Raw genomic sequence first — 20869 nt, forward strand, 5'->3', positions numbered from 1 at the left:
AACAAACAAATGGTAAATTGTGAGCAAATGGATCTTATTAATTAGAAGGAAGTCTTATCTGTTCTTCAGAGCCAATTTTAAGCATCTTTACTTGGCAACACTTTATTAATTTTAATGAATTTTTATTTAGATACTTGAAACTAATTTCTTTAGATGTCTAATTCAGACTTTTTATGTAATTCAAAATCACCTTCTGTCAAACTTGGCCATATTATGTGATTTCAATATCTTAAACAATTTGAAAAGGGTTTTAATAGTTATTTGTATATACTGGATATATATACTTACTTGTATATATAGGTTACTTGTATATACAGGAGACCAGTCCTGAGTCTTCATTGGAAGGACTGATGCTAAAGCTGAAACTCCAATACTTTGGCCACCTCATGCAAAGAGTTGACTCATTGGAAAAGACCCTGATGCTGGGAGGGACTGGGGGCAGGAGAAGGGGACTACAGAGGATAAGATGGCTGGATGGCATCACCGACTCGATGGACATGGGTTTGGGTGAACTCCAGGAGTTGGTGATGGACAGGGAGGCCTGGCGTGCTGCAATTCATGGGGTGGCAAAGAGTCGGACATAACTGAGTGACTGAACTGAACTGTATATACTGAGTAAACTTGAGTCTCTATCACTGTACCAAATAATACAAGTAGTTCAAAAGAAGCAAGCACAACCTTTGCTCACACAAGGTAGTTTCATTGATAAAACAGTCACAGAACCTTTTTTCTCAATGAAGGATTATATAGCAAGGTGCCCGGGAGAAGCTTAATCTGCACGTACAACTCAGAAATTTTGGGAAGTTCTGTTCCTCAAGGGACCCAAGTCTGAGTGTTTTGGAATCAATTGGTGACTCTGGTCACTGAAGGCTGATTTGTTTTTTTAAATAAGAGCTATTGACTCGCTTCCTCAAAAGTACTCTTGGATGGTCAAGAAGACACTCTGAGGTAGGAGAGACAAAAGTGCTGAGGCCTAATTTTCTGGGGAGAGATAGCATTTTAAGAGTCACCATCAGTTTTACACACCAGTGTGTTCTGCTTCAGGACTAAATGTTCCAAGTTTTCTGAGTGTGTTTTAAGAACTACAAGATGAGAGCTACTGGTTGGGCACCCATTATGATTTCTGAGTGCTTTTAGGGGAGATTCTTTGAATGCTAATAAGAATGGTAAGAGCAAGAGTGGTGGTTAAGGGATCTGTTAGGACAGGAACAGCTGTGATGGAAGTGCTGAGGAGGTGGTGGAAGCAGTCGCTGCCAAAATGGGCCACCCAGAGGTGGGAGAGAGAGCAGCTCCAGGGACAGCACCCTGACTATTGAGAAGACAGTAACCCAGGGTCAACTTACATACCAGGAACAGTGAACACAATTCAAAAGGCCCAAGATACTCTTAAGGACCCGTAAAAATACTTTCATTTTCTCTTTCTTAAAAATCAGAATCCCTCAAATGACTATTTAATAAGGAATTTGTAATATTAATAACAAATCTGGTCTGGATTATGTTTTTCTTGATATAGCTTAGTCATAAAATACATTTTTTATGGAAAAAGGGTCCCATGAAAGCAAAAGTTTGAGGACCTATAAAAGTCATGAAGACCCCCTGCAGCAGTCATTCAGGCCGAGGACAGTGAGTGTGCATACTTAAAATCCCAGTGAGTTTCATGTGTGGAGGTTTAGAATTAAAGAGACTGTTGTCCATGGCTCTTCCATCACCACATACACATGCACCACATACAGCAAAAAGTGTCCAATAACACAAACTGAAGATATAGGAGTTATATGGTAGTGGTTTAGTTGCTAAGTTGTGTCTGACTCTTGCAACCCCATGAACTATAGTCCACCAGGCTCCTCTGTGCATGGGACTGGTAAATTCTTGATTTACCAAGCAAGAATGCTAGAGTGGTTTGCCATTCCCTCATTCCCTCTCCAGGGGATCTTCCCGATCCAGGGATCGAGCCGGGGTCTCCTGCCTGGCAGGCAGATTCTTTACCAACTGAGCCACCAGGGGAGCCCCATGGGAGTTATATCATAGAATGTAATTAGAATCAGTCCTCATTCACACCAGAAGACTTCAAAGGTGATGATTTGGAGAGTCATCTGGAAAAAAACAATGCTACAATGAAAACAAAAAAAGATAGTAAGAAAGATATGGAGAATCAACTAAATGTCCTTCCTTTAAATGCCATGTGACATTATTTTAACTAAAGGTATCAATTTCTTTACTGCAACTTGACTACACTTAATAAAGAATCAATAATCACATTATTTCCAGCTATAAACAAAATCACTGAACCAGTGGTGAATTTATTATGATTTGTGAATTCCACATATGAGTCACTGACTAAGAAAAGAGAGAATTCGGTCTGTGCTTCCCAATTATTCACATTCAGATCTGTGCTTCCTTCAGGATGTTTAGAAACAACAATTGACCAGTATGTTCAGATTTAGTTCTATTTGTAGATTTTAAAATTTAAAATCCCTCATCATCAGAGAAATGCAAATCAAAACCACAATGAGATACCATTTCACACCAGTCAGAATGGCTGCTATCCAAAAGTCTACATGCAATAAGTGCTGGAGAGGGTGTGGAGAGAAGGGAACCCTCTTACACTGTTGGTGGGAATGCAAACTAGTACAGCCACTATGGAGAACAGTGTGGAGATTCCTCAGAAAACTGGAAATAGAACTGCCATATGATCCAGCGATCGCACTCCTGGGCATACACACCGAGGAAACCAGAATTGAAAGAGACACATGTACTCCAATGTTCATTGCAGCACTGTTTATAATAGCCAGGACATGGAAGCAACCTAGATGTCCATCTGCAGATGAATGGATAAGAAAGCTTTGGTACATATACACAATGGAGTATTTCTCAGCCATCAAAAAGAATGCATTTGAATCAGTTTTAATGAGGTGGATGAAATTGGAGCCAATTATACAGAGTGAAGTAAGCCAGAAAGAAGAACATCAATACTGTATATTAACGCATATATATGGAATTTAGAAAAATGGTAACCTGAACCCTGTATAAGAGACTGCAAAAGAGACATAGGCATTTAGAACAGTCTTTGGGACTCTGTGGGAGAGGGTGAAGGTGGAATGATTGGGGAGAATGGAATTGTAGCATGTATATTATCATAAGTGACCAGTCCAGGTTCGACGCATAAATTTTCCTCTGTTCAAAAAAAAAAAAAAAGAGTACTGGAGTGGCTTGCCATTGTATAATCTTATTCAAAAACACTATCCTCCATTACAGTTGTGTATGTGTGTGTATGTTTGTAGATGCATAGATAAAAGTCTGTAAAATACGCTCCACATTTGCTAACTGCTGTTATCAGCAAGGAGGGAGGCATGGTGTGTATATTTGGGGAAGGGATTGGGATATTTGAGGGGAGCTTTTGTTATCATACTGTACACATGTTGTATTTATTGGCATTTAAAAAATAAAACATTTTTCTGTAAAAAAAAAATAAATAAATAAAATAAAATTTACAAAACATTTGGTTGACAGGGGAAGAAGGGAATGAGTTAAATGTTACTGTAATAGAATGTTTTGAGCCCTACTCTATGTTGGAAGAAATCTACAGGAACACACAACTAGGAAAGGACATAATGTGGTAGGCAGAGATCGCCACCATTCAAGGAATATTGCTCTGACATTTTCCTGTGTTGAAAGAGAAGTTTGAAGAGAGCATGACACTTTCCATGACATTTACCTTCTCGAGTGAAAAAGGTTATCCCGGTCCTGCACATAAGCAATAAGAATAGCCATCAGAAATTAGCCTTTTTGTGACCAGTTTGTGCATGTAAGTCCAGGGTCTGGAGCTTATGAGATACATAATTTTCAACATATGCAATACTGAATATCATTTCATTTCAAACAGTTGTGCTAAAATGATCCAAATGGCAGGTATTTGCTTACATATATGTTATGTATGAGGAAATATATTCAATGCATTCATACTTGTAAACCTGATTGTAGTTTATCCTTAAAACAATGATAAAAATGATGTTTAAGTCACAAATTCCATAGTAGCAGCAACTAGAAAATTGCTGATGATGCACTGAGTCACTCTGAAATTACTTTATTTCATGTGTCCAAAATATATCTCAGGATAATTCTAGTGAACATGGCACTTAGTGGCATTGAGTTAGCATTTAAAAAGAATTAGAGAGATGCTAAAACTTATTAAGATCTAATGCTAAAACTCCATTAAGATCTACAGAACAGAAAGAAGTGTGTATATGTGAGATGCTTAGGTTGGTTTTCTATGAAAATAGTAGAAACAAACACATTTTTTTAGAAATGTGCTCATGAATGAAGTTATGGGTGGCTAATTATTACTGACCATTTCCGCCCACAAAGCCAGATGGAGAGAGAACAGAGTGGTAGACAAGGAAGCACACAGGCTGGGAGGGAGGTCTGGGTTCCCGTCCTGGATTAGCTCTGAGACCTTGGCTCAATCACACTGTACCGTCTCTGAGCCTCAAAGCCCACAACTGCCTAGCAAAGACAATAATATCATCTACCCCACAGAGTTCTCATAAGATCAAATCAATAAAAACATGCAAAACACCCAGCAGCATGCTCAGCACACAGTAGCTTCTCCAAAGAGGTTAGATCCCTTCCCTGCAAGACAGACCTGGGGCCAGCACCTCATCTGATGATACCTGATACCTTCACAGCCTGATATCCAGGCTAAGATTCAGTGACCCAGTGTTTTCTAGGGTTCCCCTGGTGACTCAGATAGTAACAGAATCCGCCTTCAATACAGGAGACCTGGGTTCCATCTCTGGGTCAGAAGTTCCCATGGAGAAGGGAATGGCACCCTACTCCAGTATTCTTGCCTGGAGAACTCCATCCACTCTGTTTCTTACATACTATATTAAAAAAACAAAAGTGGGCCAAAATTGAGTTTTCATAGTAAACGTTAGTGCCACTTACTCTCCTCCCTGTGTTTCATTCATTTATGCCTGGTGTTATAATAGAAATTAAAAGATCATTCTCAAGAATTATTATTTATTAGAAAAGCTACTATTTTATATACTTCATTTGTGGACAAACAAACTGATAAAAGAAACTTTAAAAAAAAATCAAAGAATTTTCTCCAGCAAATCACACGAAATGAAAGACATTTCCCTTTATGCTGATACTGTTTTCCAAACAGTCAAAAATATCTCAAGAGATTAAATGAGCAAGCGGAAGAAGGTGATTTTGAAGTATTATTTGAAAAGAAATGGGCTGAAATAATTTCTGGAGGGTGTCATGATGTAATAATCAACTTGAAAAGTTTCACTGTTCTTTTCTGTTGTGGCTAGAATGATGTAGAAGCATATTGACTTAATGTAACCTAAATCCATTTATATGCTTAAGTGTACAGTCAGTATATATTTCCTTTTTGCTGTCCTCATGTTGTTTCAAATAATAGATTAATATTGATCTTTTGGTGCAGTTATATTTTAAAAAATTGATCTTGAAGTATGAATAATGATGTGTATTTCTTTCTTACAATGTTTTAAGTCACTGAATTTAAAAAAGAAAAGTAAAACCTGCACAGTTGTATTACTGTCAGCCCTACAGAACTGCTGATAAGCCAAGTTGTATAGTTTCATGAATTGCCAACTCAGTTACCTGCCAGGTTCTGAATTCTAGAAGCATTATCCCACAAGATAAATGGACAAGTCAGAAATAACACAGCTTGATTTTAAGATAAAATCTTGATTTTAATTTTTAAGGTAAAAAATAATAATAATAATTTTTAAGGTAGAGGTGGCAATATGACCTGGGGGGATCTTGCATTGACATGTAAGTGCATTCACATGACTTGGCAGTGGTTTTAGACACTCTGTCTGGAACTGTGGACATGTCACATGGCCAACCTTCCCACTCTGTTCTGGGGCTGTACCACACTTCCAAAACAGTGAAGTTCATCGGGTAATAACTCAAAAGCCAAGAGGCTGTAAAGGAAACAAAGTTGCTAGCAGGCACTAACCTGGGTGTCATGACTTTTTTCAGGTAGTAGGTGTAACCTTGAAGAAAAAGTGGCACTGTCTTCAAAAAAGTGACCTGACCCTGGCTTTGGTGGGTTTTTCTGCAAGAAATAAAAAGCACCGCATGTGTTTATTATATATCCTTTCTAGCTGACCACTGCTTTGTTCTAGAGTTCAGCATGAAAGGACTAATTTTTGTTTTGGTTTGGTTTTGTTTTAGTGAAATGGCATGTCCGTTGCTAATTCTAGCTATTATAGTTGCACATGTGAAAAATATCTATACATAGTTTACGGATTGGTAGCATTTCAAATAAATAGTATATTGAAATACTGACCTGAAATTTTTTGAGATGCTTATCAATTGATTGTTTTTCTTAGCCCAAGGAAAGAATCTGAATTATTATTTTCTAAATTATAACTTGTAACATTAGATATGTTTTTAAAATATATTAGGAATTTAATATAAGCATGCCACTTTGTTTATTGCTATATTATTACACTTCTCGGAGCATGGAAAGAATTCTTCACAAATGATTTTGCTCTTTTGAAAAAATACGCTGCATAAATATGTTAAACTATATAAAGTTTGTAAATGAGTGTAGCTTATAAAGACATACTGAGCTTATTGTATATAATGTTTTATCCAAGTAATTTTTACATTTTGAAAACGTCAAATAACTTAGCAGTGCCATGAATCATTTTCCAGAATTCAGAACTGTATGTATATTAGGAAGATGACAGTGTTTTACTAAAGGAAAACCTGGGATCATTATGTACCCCAATTTGTTATGCAGTTAACCACTGTTTCCCTTTATTCTTCCAGAATTCAATTAATCTAAGCATTGTAGCCATATAAACTTTTCAGAACAATAAGAAAATTACTGCTGTTATATCTGCTCAATAAAATCTCTAATAGTTGATATTATATTGTAGAAAGAACACATTATTTTTCAATAATGCTAGTTCTTAAGTTAATAAACCAAAGAAACAAGCTTTCAGCATGGTAAAGAGATTCACACAGTTTTAAATGTAGTAACTAGACAGTTTTTCTTGGTTCTCATAAATAAAAACTGCCACTCGTTACATTTTAGAAAGGCAACGCTTGAAAAAATGGATGTTCTGCTTCCTAGAGTCAACCTACCTTCTAAATACTTAAAGCCCTGTGCAAACCAAAGATAATAATGTAAGGCTGTCCTTTTTAGTTGCACAGAAACTATCAAGATTTATTAATCTTTGGAGTTAATATTGACCCTCGCTCTTAACTTCCTTTCAGACAACAGACCCTCATATGTCCATTTTTGTTTCCTTGCCTATGGTATCACTGTATGCTGCATCTGTATTTTACATAAATTTGCAACACAGATATTCACATTGTACCTAGTATAAGGTTGTTTTCTCCGGGGAGGCTCTGGCCACAGACCAAGGACAGTGGAAGTTTTTGTTTTTAAAGTGCTTAAAGATGATTTAATTTTTACATAGTATGAGATGTTGCTAATTGGGTTGGGAAGGTGATATTTTGTTTTCTGTTTTGTTTTTTTTTTCTATTATGCCCTATCTACCCTCAAAAACATAATCTGGTAAACTAAAACCATAGAAAGCCAGCATACCCCTTACAGTCCATAATTATGTTTGTGTGAGACCAAAAAATTGTACATATCAGTATATCAGTGCCTCTATTATTAATCATCCTTTATTTACCTGTGGATTTATGAGATTCTCCAATTAAAAGACATTTCTAAAATTCTATTAACATTTTTTGATCTCAAGAACATTGAGAGTTGCATTTTTTTCGATAGCACCTCCCCAAAATAAACAAGCTGGGTGAATTTCTATGACTTTAGGCTGCTGAAGAATTTTTAGAGGTTTTATGACACATTTTTTGTGCCCAATCCAAAGTGACAGACTCCAAAGACCACCCAGCAAAATTCCACTGAGATCCTGATCCTAATCCCTATCCTAGACTCCTTACTATCATTTAAAACACTTAGAGATTATACAGGAATAATTCTAAATGAACATAACAGGCAATCCATAGTGTTTTAAAATCAATGCTATAAAAATTGTCATGTCATGTAAATTGCCTTAAAATATATTATACATATAAAATACTATGTTAAAATTAAATATAATTTAATATGTCAGCTGTAAAGGTGAAAAAGTAGCTAACTAAAAAGTTCACAAATAATCTTTTTTCAGATTTCATGTGTTTTCTCCTCAGCCAAAAGCCTCAAGATTCACTTGCAGCAGCCTACCTCTTCATTTATGTTGAATTGCTCTTTAAACATTAGAATATCTTGTGATAAATAATAAGTTAAAAATTTCTCCTGACACAAGTCATTGTTGATTTCACTGTTATAGGGAAAAGGCTCTAGGGCGGCAGATAAGGCTGTTGCCATGGTGATGAAGGAGATACCGAGGGAGGAGTCTGCTGAAGAAAAGCCCCTCCTTACTATGACATCACAGGTGGGCAGACCCTTAGGGTTCCTGTAGGAAGCTGACATATGTTAATATATCAGATATTGTGATTTTTAACTAGAAAAAAAAAACATTAACTCGATCCAATTTTTAAAAAACATAGTTTCAATGAAACAATTATACAGTATAAAACGAAAACCAAAATTACTTAAATGAAAATTCCATCATTTAGTTACATATTCGTGAATATTAATTTTCATTACTCAACTTTAGTTAAGAAAAGAAAATGTATGTGCAAGTAAAACATGTTGCTTCTTTATAAAGGAGTCTTGTTAACAACTTTGGGAAAGTACAATTAAGATAATGGTACATTTGAACAACAACAACCAAAAAAATATTCCTCTGGATAAATACAACTTATATTGCATACATATGTCAGTTTACCAGTAGAATATCTAAATTTTCTTAAATGTTAAATATATTTATGTTGTGACTATGCATACTACATATATGTCTATACATATTTATGTGGATGATTAATTTACAGGAATGAGCCAGAAGTCCCTGAGTCCCCATGCAGAAAATGGCATTTGTGATCCCTCTTCTATTTGGTGACCTTGGCAATAAAAATATCATCTCTATTAAAAGCATATGAGGGCCATTTTCAGCATTTATTATAACAAGTATAGAAAAAGGTTTGCATTTGTATGCAAAGACATGCCGAGAGTGAATCCTGTATGTCCTCAGGGACTTTTGAAACACCCTGTAAAATCCACATACATATGTATAATATACTCATCACCACGCTGTGGAACTATCAGTTTTAAATTCTTAAATGCAAAATATTTTTACTTGCATTTATCTTATAATTTACATTAGACTGTTATATTAAACATTTCTTTTTTTTTCCATAATGCAATAGTAAGTGCAGTGATTCAGTTCCAATTATATGAACATGTCTCAATTTAGAAAAATGTCCATTTAAATTCCTCATGAAAAGCATTTATATCAAAAGCTAAATTATGGCAACTTATTTTTAGAATAGCATCAGATCACATCCCCAGCTGCTGCCAACATGTGTGGTTTTATTATATTCTAAACACTATGTTGTAAGTAATGAAAATTATAACATATTACATCAAAATGGAATAATAAAAGTTATTGAAGATTCCGAGGACTTTGGAATAATCTTATATCGTGAGGTTTTTTTTTTTTTTTTTTTTAGTTTTTGGTTTTTGTTTTGTTTTATCCAAAAGAAGAGATGCTTCTTGCCAGTGACACAAGTAATCATTGTAAAGAAATTTGCTTGATATTTACCAAGGCCTCCATTCTTTAGTTACTTTACATAGTAAAACATGTACAGTTTTACATTGATTTCTGGCCCTTTGGAGAATCCATGTCCAAAATATACAGTCCACGGTTCCTCAGGTAAATGCTATGGAAGGTGAAAACTACTTGGAATTCTTGGCTAATGGTAGAGCCATATTCACCAGTAGATAAGACCTATCCAAATTTGCAGTTGGCGTTATTGTGCTGCAACAAATCATTTCAGGACATCAGAATTTAGGACAAGCTGTAGTGCCCGGTAATCCTTTTCAAATGTCCAAAATTACCTCAATAACCTAAACTAAATTTAATGCAAAATAAGAATTTGGATTTTTTTAATCAGAAAAGAAAGTGTGGTTATTACCATTTTCTCATATTCAGAATATTTGTGTGTACCAAGTTCCTTCTTTAATCCCTGTCTAATGTTGCATTGACTGTTTTTGAAGTAATAGTTACAATTTTACTGCATGAAGATGATCTAATGCTTTCTTTGATGCATCATATTCTTGTTGCATACTGGCTAATTTATGAATCAGCAAATGAAGAGTTCTGATTCATAAAATGCAATGCACCTATTGTGTTGATAATTTTGTGAAATTAATCCTGTGACAGCTGTGATACAATTATTTCCCAGTCAAATGCGATTTTATTAGTTGATATACTTTTTCCACCACACACAAGTGGCTTCTTCCCTGCTATGCACCAGTGGCATGCACAAGCCAAAAAGCAGCAGAATGATCTGAAAAAGTGAGTACTTCTCATGGCAACCACAGCATCCAATCCGTGTACCATACCACATTCTTACTCGTTATCGTGTGTGAATGTATTAGTGTCTTGACACATGTCTGTCCCGTGTCTCCTGTAGAACTCCTATGACATAGTGCTACATACTGCGGGACACACTGACTCATCTTCATTACTGGTGCTCATTCACAGATTTCAGAAATGTCAGAAGCTAATTGCTGCTGTCTCAATAATGTCTTCAGGACAATCATAATTGATAAAATACAGAATGAGTCTTTGAAACACTGAGTGCCTAACTAGTTTAGTAACTGTTCATTCCACAGATTGGTAAGTGTAGTTTATATTGAAGCATTTTTCTATTATGTAATTCTAGGATTACTTTTAGAGAGATCTAGCCAAGCATATTCCAGTCAAGACAGCTATAGTACACTGAACAAATTGAAGAAAACAGAAGAGTTGGCCAGGTGACCTGAACTCAGAAATTGTCTGACCCCTGAGAATTGCTCTTTTGTTTCATTTTATTAGTAATTCTTTACCAACAATATGTCAAGCTCTTCATAGAAGCTTAAGTTCATTCTGTCTTAGACTAACACTTTAAATCAAACAGTATGGAAACAAATGTGTATTGATGAGAGGTTTGAAGGAAAAAAATCTGTGAACCATCAATTCTTGGAGGAAATAAAGACTCATGCTATTCAATACAGTAGCCACTAGCCCATACATGGTTGTGGATACCCCAAATTGAGATATGCTATAAGTATAAAATACACACCTGATTTTGAGGATTTTGTCCAAAGAAAAATAATGTAAACTATCAAATTAAGGCTTCCCTGATGGGTCAGATGGTAAAGAATCCACTTGCAATACAGGAGACCTGGGTTCAACCCCTGGGTTGGGAAGATCCCCTGGAGGAAGGCATGGCAACCCACTCCGGTATTCTTGCCTGGAGAATCCCCATGGACAGAGATGCCTGGCGGGCTATAGTCCATGGGGTTGCAAAGAGTCAGAGATGACTGAGCAACTAGGCACATCACATGAATAATTTTTACATTGATTACACGTTGACATGATAATATTTTGGATATACAGGGGTAAATAAAATGTTATTAAAATCATTTCACCTGTTTCTTTTTACTGTTTTTAAATTGGCTACTAGAAATTTTTAAATTACCAGGCTCTCATTATTTAATGTTTCCATTGAACAGTAGTACTCCAGACTGTAATAGAGTAAATAAATCCAGTTTCAGTCTAGATGGGAAAACTATGTACCAGAAGATTGAGTATATCATAGAAAATTTTTTATTCTTCTTTATGAGAATGAAATGGCTTTAGGGAATACTTTTCTCTCATAAGGAACCTTCGAAATTTTCATTTCAGCCACCTGCCCTGGTATTGAATACTTTTGTTAGCAAGGTACAGCCAATTCATTTTCTGCTGTGTCTCAAAACTATATGTTGCAGACCTCTTTGGGTCAAGGGAATTTTTTTTTTTTAACTCAGCCTTTGTTTTCCTATCTGTCCCCACTTCAATATTGATTTAATTTTGTATCTGATAAAGACAGAGTAATGTCCTTAATTGGAAAAATACTCACAAGATTGCTAAATACAGCCTTGTTTGGATTTTCTATCACTAACTTGAAACAGTTTCTTTAATTATATTCTCTGTCTGGCTTTGATAGTAGTATTACCCAAGTTATAAACAGTAATTGTTCATTTCCCCATGAATAGATTCACGTTTTACAAGGCTTTAACTATCCTGGCAGGAAAATATTTGTAGTCAATCAGTTGGCATTTATAGCAAGTCAAAGAGTTGAAAATTATCACATGACTATCCTTTACAGGCAGATTCCACTGGGACCCATTATAGAAAAAGAGATGGGGCAGGGCCATTAGTACTATTAGCTCATAAATTAATTCCATCAGGTGGCAGAGTTACTGTCACAAAGCCTTCAAAGGCTGAATACTTACAGGGTACATAGTAATGATTTAGTTGTTTCATCTTTTCAATGGATTGAGTCAGTTTAGTTTTAATATGGAGACTATTTTGATGGGCTTTGCACACATTTCAAATCTTGGATAGGACTAATAAAGCTATACACAGTTTAATTACAAAATTATGAACAAAATCTACTTAACAAATGACATATACTTTTAATCAAGAGAGTACAAATAATAAAGGAATTTTCAAAATGTATAAAGATGTATCTATTAAAAACATATTTGTATTTTTATTTATATAAAAACAAAGCAATCAATTTTTTCTATCATTTAAATAAGGTTAAAAAGACGTATATTTTTACAAATTTTTAATCAACATTATAAATATGAGATATTTGTTAACTATTCTTTATTAGCTTCAATGTTTTAACTTAAAAGTATTCTTTAAGTACTAAAATGTTTAAAAAAAACAGAATATTTTACTTTAAAACAAAAGATTAAGATTATCAATCTAAAGTGTAAAATTATAGAAAAATAATACCCTTTACAGATCTTGGTTTGTCATCTAAAATGTATTTGAATTTGGAGTTAATTCTTAGTAACATAAGCTATCACAAACTTTAGCTCTCTATTTTTTAATGAAACACCTAAACAATATATTATTTAAAGATAAATAAACTTAGACCTAAGTCACAAAATAAGCTATCTTTAATGCACTGGAGCTTAAGTAGCAGGCAGTATTTAAAAACAAAATACTCTCCTTAGATCAGATAATAATTTAATTTTAATTTAATATTTTAATTTTTAACATTTATATTAAGGAAATTCAAGTTGAACTAAGAAAAATGCATTTTTAGATAAAGTTTTAAAACAGACAATAATTCATTAAAGCTGGGTAATATTGTCTGCATTTTGCTCAACACTGAACACAGTATTGATATAAAATAAGAACCAATTTGGTCCTGAGTGGCTACTAGTAGTCACATCAACTGACTGGTCTGAGTCATAAGTAAGTTGAAGGCATTTGACTGAATATGTCATTTACAACCTATGATTACAAGGAAGGTGTAAAAGTTCAATAGGCTTTTGAATTCTGAGTGACAAAAAGCTCCTACAGGCAAGTTCTCACCTGTCTTCTTACTTCTGTTTCCTTTTGTTTCCATGTCCATTGATCATGTAAGAGTTTTCCCTCAAAATCTCCAAATTTATATCTCTGATTTAAAATCCCTGAGTGAGATAGTAGTGTTATTTCTTGAAGTGCCACCGGCTTCACATTTGCATTGGTCCATGTCCTGCTTCCAAAGATTCAATGAGGCAGGTCCATGCCTTTATTTCAGTTTTTCTTATTAAGAATTCACTCTGCATTTTGGACTTACTGGTAGAAGCCTTGCATTTGGAAATGTTCCTTTATGTACTTCTAGGTTTCCATGCATTTTAGTGATGTGACAGTGGAGAAAAATGGACTCAGATTTGTGGCTTAAAATTTGCCAGGAATTTAGTAAACATTTCTTTTTTTTTTTTTTTTTAGTAAACATTTCTGAGGACCACTGGCCTCTCTCTGAGTTGATCAAGCCCAATACAAAAATGAGAAAGCCCATGCGATCATTCTTTTGTACAAGTCACCATTCAGCTGGGCTGTATAAAATCAGCCAACATTTATTAAATTTCTAAATGAGACACAAAAATTAATTGGATAAAGTCTCTACCTTTGAAAAGACTATAGTATAGAGGGAGGAAAACAGATAGAACCAAGGTTATAAAACTAGATAAAGTGTGGGAACATGGAGATGCTGTAAAAACGCACTCACTACTTAGCGCTGAAAAAGGTTACCAGATAATGTATCAATAGACTGGAGTCCTGAAAGAGAAATTAGATTCTAAAACCACTAGAAAGGCCTTTGAAGTAATCTAAATATTGAGAAGAGGACAAAGGATAATAAAGGAAAATTTTAAATGTAAATTTGAGACAAAGGTCTTTAGTGACTAATGAAGTGGGTCATTTTAACTCAGTTTTGATCTGATTGAACCCAGATTGAATCACTCCAACTCAGTATTAAAAAAAAAAAACTGGAACCCTTCTGCCTCATCTTTTATTATTTTATAACATCAATATCTGTGCCAAAAGGATGAAATGAGGTAAGTTCATAAAGTATTTTCAAACTGAAGGAAGTAATTCTAAGAGAAAGTCAATAACCTATATCCTACCAACGAATAGAGACAGAATAAATGATATACTATTTGGAAGTAAAGCTTAGGGGAACTATTTGGGGGTTCAGTTCATTTACAATATTCCTTTAGGACCTAAAAGGTTAGCTTATTCTCAAGTCACCACAGGAAAGCCATACATTTATTTGAAAATCAGGAGAGGGGCATGTGAAAAGTCATTCTTATCTATACAAATAAAAATAAAATGGGGCTAAATATGGATAAAATAATGATTTTTAAATTCATCCAACTGAAGATACAGTTCAGAATAGGACTTTTTTAGAGAGATTTTTATTTGGTAGCCATTGATTGAGCCCCTTTTATATAAAGACATTCTATTCAAAGTTGTGAAGGATATGAGACATAGCCTCTGACCTCAGAACTTACAAGAAAAGGTGTCTTTCATGATATCTCCTGTTTCATCTTCCATATCTCAATCAGAACCAAAAAACTTTCAGCTCCCAAATTACCTTTCCATGCAATCTGAAATCGGGCCCTTCATCCTCTGCTTTGGATACAATTAAATTCCTTTGAAAATAAAAGGACTATTTCCAAATCACAGTTTTGTGAGTAGACCTGAGCCCTGCCTCAATTCCCTACTCCAAGCTCAGCATTTTCTGACAGCTACACTGTACTCTAGCTTGCAAAGCAGACTCAGAACGTCATGTGAAGTTTCCTCTTTGATATGTATCTATGGAAGGAAGTCACAGGAAGAGCTCAATTATGAGAATGGGACAGATGTAACAACTCCAGTGCAGGGGTGAAATATGGTCATAAATAAGACAGTAGGTATGAAAAAGTCCTTATAAGGAAAAGTCACACCTTAGTCTTGGGCTGCCTAGGTTCTCTTTAAACCACCTTCTCTTTGCTGTTCTTCCTATGCTGAAAAAATCCGAGTGCTAGAAGTTCTTTTTCTAGACAATAAGCCTGAAGTTTGAATAAGAAGAGAGACTCAGAAAATAAATAAAATACTATTACCTCTGATAAAGCAGATGCCTAAAAAATGTCTTAGAAGTCTTTAAATGCCTAAAAATGTCTTAAAAATGCCTTTAATGCCTAAAAAGGATTAATTATCCTTTCCTTTATTTTTCCATTTAGATATTTATGTGGAAAGGTCTTACTTTCTTGAATACTTTTATCAAATTTAGATTGTAATTTTTCAGTGTTTACAACTAAAGTACCTACAGAAATCTAATACCCTGGTCTTCTGAAACTATAGATAATCTAGGTCTAAATTCCCTTTGGAAATAGTCCTTTTATTTCCAAAGGAATTTAATTGTATCCAAAGTAAAGAAAAAGTATAAAGAGGGTTTTGTGCAAATATAAACCTATGTATCTTTACGTAATAATTGATATTTCTCAAAACCATGACTAAGAGAATAAATTTTCTTAGTTATCTATCAACAAAATCAGACTTCTTCAGAGAAATAATGGCTAACAAAGAGAGTTATGACATCACAACACATATTTATACATATTTTAAAGTCAAGGTTGTATTGAGTTTTTGCACATTTTCACTTTAACCTAGGTCAATAAGACCTAGTGATCAGAATGCACAACATAATAAATGTAAGCCTGTTACAAGTAATTCTATGAGTATAGCACGGGGTCATATTTGATGGTGACCTTCATCTTCCATGATGTTTATAGCACAGCAGAATCCAGCTTTCATTTGACAGCCATGAGAATGACACAGCCTACAGGTAGGCATTGTTGTAACATCAGAACCACATCGCTATGGTGATATCCTACTAGATGGGTTCATTACACTAAGTACATAGAGTTAAAAGGGCAAGTTCTACCAAGAAATATACATTAATATATAGTTCTTCAAGAAATTGTGTTAACACAGTTTTTACATGAACTACTTATAAATTAAAAACAGATCCTGGAAAACTAATCACACTTTCAGAAGAGCTGGCATGAACCATGGCATTTACAAAAATCCTAATATATTTTATCCCAGAAACATGAAAGACCCATAGTCCCTCAACATTAAAAAAAATTTTATTTAAATAGGATGGGTGATATCTAAGAATGTTCAAATTCAGAAGACAAAATGCAAAGAAGCTCAGCATTCCCCAGAAAGGTCGCTACCAACACAGACCTCAGATAACTAACAGAAATCTGTAAGTCTTTATACACATCCCCTGGAGGAGGAGATGGCAAGCCACTCTAGTATTCTTTCCTGGAGAATCCCATGGACAGGGGAGCCTGACCAGGCTACAGTCCATGGGGTCACAAAAGAGTCGGACATGACTTAGTGACTAACCCATCACATACACAGTAATATTAAAACTTACAATAATTAAAATTTTTTCTATCTCTGTAACTTTAACACCAAAAGAAAATGAGCATTCTTAATTCTTCAGTTCAGTTCAGTCCAGTTCAGTTGCTCAGTCGTGTCTGACTCTCCGAGACCCCATGAATCACAGCACGCCAGGCCTCCCTGTCCATCACCAACTCCCGGAGTTCACTCAAACTCATGTCCATCGAGTCGGTGATGCCATCCAGCCACCTCATTCTCTGTCGTCCCCTTCTCCTCCCATCCCCAACCTTTCCCAGCATCAGAGTCTTTTCCAGTGAGTCAACTCGTCACATGAGGTGGCCAAAGTATCGCAGTTTCGGCTTTAGCATCAGTCCTTCCAATGAACACCCAGGATTGATCTCCTTTAGAATGGACTGGTTGGATCTCCTTGCAGTCCAAGGGACTTTCAAGAGTCTTCTCCAACACCACATCTCAAAAGCATCAAGGGCCCTGGATAAAATGTACAAATTAATATGTATGAAAATTAAATTGCCAACATTATGTCAAAATTTAGACTGTAGTGAAGATCTGAGATTTATCTATGCTAATAGCATGAATGTGTAAAATTACTAAAGGTGCCTCTTGGTTTTCATCCCCAAATAATCACTGAATGTTTCCGTATTCCTCCTTCTCCAATGATAGAATTGCATTTTTCTTCCCACATTTATCATTATTTAAGTCTCTTGTCATTGTTCATAAGCTCTAAGCTATAATACCACTAACACTGCCAGAGAAATAATGAAGTGAAAGTGAGTCATAGAACATATTTTGATTTGGCAATACTTCAAAGCAGTTCATTTATTATTTTATGTGTCTCCTAAAATATAGCCTTGCAAATAAGCATTTCAAAAATCTAGAGATTTTTGGCACATCTTTTTCTTATAACAAGTAGAAAACTAGATGACTATGCCCATTTTAAGAAAGGCCAAGATAGAAACTCCCAGGAAACTAGGACGGTTCACTCAGGGGCTAACCACTTGTGTATCTTACGTGTAATTTTTCCCTTAACCATAGAAACAGAACTTAAGTATGTTTGGATTCAAAGAAGTGCAGAATAACTGGAAGTAAATAGTTGGCTGCCACTGATAATGAGACCTAATAAATACCAAACTGAAAGATTTCTTAAATTAGAGAATAATCCAATTGAATTGAATTGACTGAAATCTACTTTACATGCAGATTTTCACAAATATATATATATTTGATATATATATCAAGTTAACATAGCAGTATTTTCTACTCTCTCAAAATATTTGCATAAAAGAATTCCAAGGAAATGTAAGGGACGTTGTATACCTTTCGGTGATTTGAGCTTTTTAAGAGAGGGAGAAAAAGAGCATTTATTCCATACACGCGGATCTCTGTGCGTGTGTGTGCTCTTACAGCAGTGACGGACCAGTCCTAACCAGAATGTGTCACCTCAAGTTCTGAAGTCACTGTTCCAGGTCTCAGTAAAAGCTTTTTGGCCAAGTGAAAAGTGAGGTTGGCCCTCAGGAACTATGATTCCATAGGTGTCACATTCTACATAGTGAAATTAGAGAATAATTCTGAAACCATTCTAGGAGGAGAAAAAAAGCTTGAGCTTTAAAAAGTAAAGTTGGCTGCATCAAAAATATGACAGTGCTAAAAGGCTTATTCCCCATTCCTTGACTTTTTTTTTCCTTTCTTGTCCCTACCCATTATTTATTGATTGATTTTTTGGAAGGCTTGCTATTCCTATTTTGTTGCAAGGCTACATTTTAATTCATCTGATTCTGGACTTTGACAAAGCCCTTTGACACCTGTGTTCATTTGTTCTCAGCTGGTGAATGAACAGCAAGAAAGCAGACCCCTCCTGAGTCCCTCCATCGATGACTTTCTCTGTGAAACCAAATCGGAGGCAATAGCAAGGCCAGTAACGTCCAACACAGCCGGTAATTCTTTCACTTTTAACTTATCCTCAAGTAGTTAATTTTCACAGTAGAAAAATGCACATTTCTTTCCACAACGCATTTTAAGTGGAGAATCATGTTTGCAACCAAATGAAACTTTATTTCAACATAAACCAGTTAATCACTTCTGTTTATATAAGAAACTCCAATGGATATTATCCAACCAATTTTGTTGAACATTAGAGTACCACTATTAGCAATGAATCATTTTTCAGTGCCAATTTTCATATTTACATCATTGCATCTCAAGTCACATCATATAGGAAATCTTTAAAACAAAAGTGTTTCTTTCAGAGTAAGGTGTTTTCAAGTTCTGGATAGAAATATTTTGTATGAGAAAGTCTAGTAAAATAAAAATATAGGCAACCCTTTCAAGTGGATTGAAATGACAATTAAAATGTCCTAGAGACCTGGTATATTACTGAGACAATTTCATTTGTTGTCATATAAATGGGTTACTTGTAAGAAGTAACCAAGAATTACCTTCTTACAAGAATTTATTTGAACACTGTTCTGGAATTAAATGTATTCAAACTAAACTATCTGTGTAGGGACTAATAAGTAGTCATCCAATGAGTGAATACAGGATACCAGTGTATCAATCACACCTTCTCCAGCATCCTCTGCATTTAACAGCTCTCACTGATGTGAAAACTAAGTCACCTAAGTTCTGCTTACTTTGAGGCCACAACAAATTTGACTCAAAAACTGCTTTTCACCTTCTGATTCAGTGGCAGCCTTTCTGCATTGATTTCATTCAATCATCATTCACATTCACAGGCATGTTGTTCAAATAAGGATGAAAGAATGATGTCCAGAATCAAAGAAGAAAGGTTATGCTGGGTTGCAGGAGAGAATTTAAAGGGGAAAGGAGAGGATAATTACAGACTGTCTTGTTTAAAGTTTCATTTCCCCATCATGTCCTCAGCTGGCTGCTTCCTGGCATAGTTTTATCATACTTTTAAGTAAGTGAGGAAAATCACAGATGAAGGAAATTGTGGTTTTTAAGAAATGCTAAAAAATTACAAAAATAAAAGTAACTAAAACAAGACAGCGGAACTTTATGTGGGAGTGTAGCCTACAGTCTCTGGAGTTAAACTTTGTGATTTCCACCCGAGCTCTGCCACTTAGCAGCTCTCTGTCCTTGGGCAAGTTGCATAACTAAGTCTGTTTCCTCATCTGTCTAATAACAGTAAGATCTATATCTCATAGGTTACTTGGAAAGATTAAATGAAGCAATCTATGTAAGTGCTAACACCATGTCAGCTCTAACGGATGTTACCATCACTGTGAGATAGCGGGTGAAAACAGTACACCAACAACACTTCCCTTTACAAATGCAGTGACTTTCGTCATGTCACACCAAAGCAATCATTTTCCAAATTCAGCTATCACTTTCAGTAGTCAAGCAAATAAAATTGTACTTGGTACATTTTAGGCAGGACAAGTTCAGATCCTATCAGATCAGCTTAATCCTTCTTTTCTATGAAACTGGAGCTCACTGCCCCAAAACTGAGCTAACCCTAAGAAAAATACAGAGAAGCCTGTGTCTCTAATTGCAAGAAAATCCATGAGAGTGGATACACTGAGAAATTCCTGCTGTTCTAGGAAAAAGCTGCTGCTGCTGCTGCTGCTGCTAAGTCACTTCAGTCATGTCCGACTCTGTGTGACCCCATAGACGGAAGCCCACCAGGCTCCCCCATCCCTGGGATTCTCCAGGCAAGAACACTGGAGTGGGTTGCCATTTCCTTCTCCAACGTGTGAAAGTGAAAAGTGAAAGTGAAGTCGCTCAGTCATGTCCGACCCTTAGCGACCCCACGGACTGCAGCCTACCAGGCTCCTCCGTCCATGGGATTTTCTAGGCAATAGGAAAAAGCTACAAAGCATAATTCTCAGATCTTGATTCCAGTACCCTCTGCATCTCCCCATGATGAAAGGACTAAGTTGCAAAGGAAGGACTCACCAGAGAGAGCAACATAATTTCCAACTCAAAAGCTGCCTTTCACCTCGATT

The 20869-nt window shown here is 35.5% G+C and overlaps 1 protein-coding gene across 7 annotated transcripts in view; it reads left to right on the forward strand.

Annotated features, from left to right (window-relative positions):
* The window catches only part of PEX5L (peroxisomal biogenesis factor 5 like), a 219359-nt gene that overhangs the window by 70641 nt on the left and 127849 nt on the right, over positions 1-20869 (forward strand). For 3 of the 7 annotated variants that reach the window (XM_088838890.1, XM_088838891.1, XM_088838894.1), the window contains exons 3-4: positions 8349-8453; positions 18727-18838. In XM_088838890.1, the coding sequence (XP_088695016.1) occupies positions 8349-8453; positions 18727-18838 (217 nt within the window). Of the gene's footprint in view, positions 1-6015; positions 6082-8348; positions 8454-10428; positions 10450-18726; positions 18839-20869 lie in introns of those variants that run through there. The other 4 variants (XM_088838892.1, XM_088838899.1, XM_088838888.1 and 1 more) reach the window with 3 other exon arrangements.

This window comes from Moschus berezovskii, chromosome 1, assembly GCF_049115385.1.
Source record: "Moschus berezovskii isolate FMDL1 chromosome 1, NW_MosBer_1.0, whole genome shotgun sequence".
NCBI classification, from domain to species: domain Eukaryota; kingdom Metazoa; phylum Chordata; class Mammalia; order Artiodactyla; family Moschidae; genus Moschus; species Moschus berezovskii.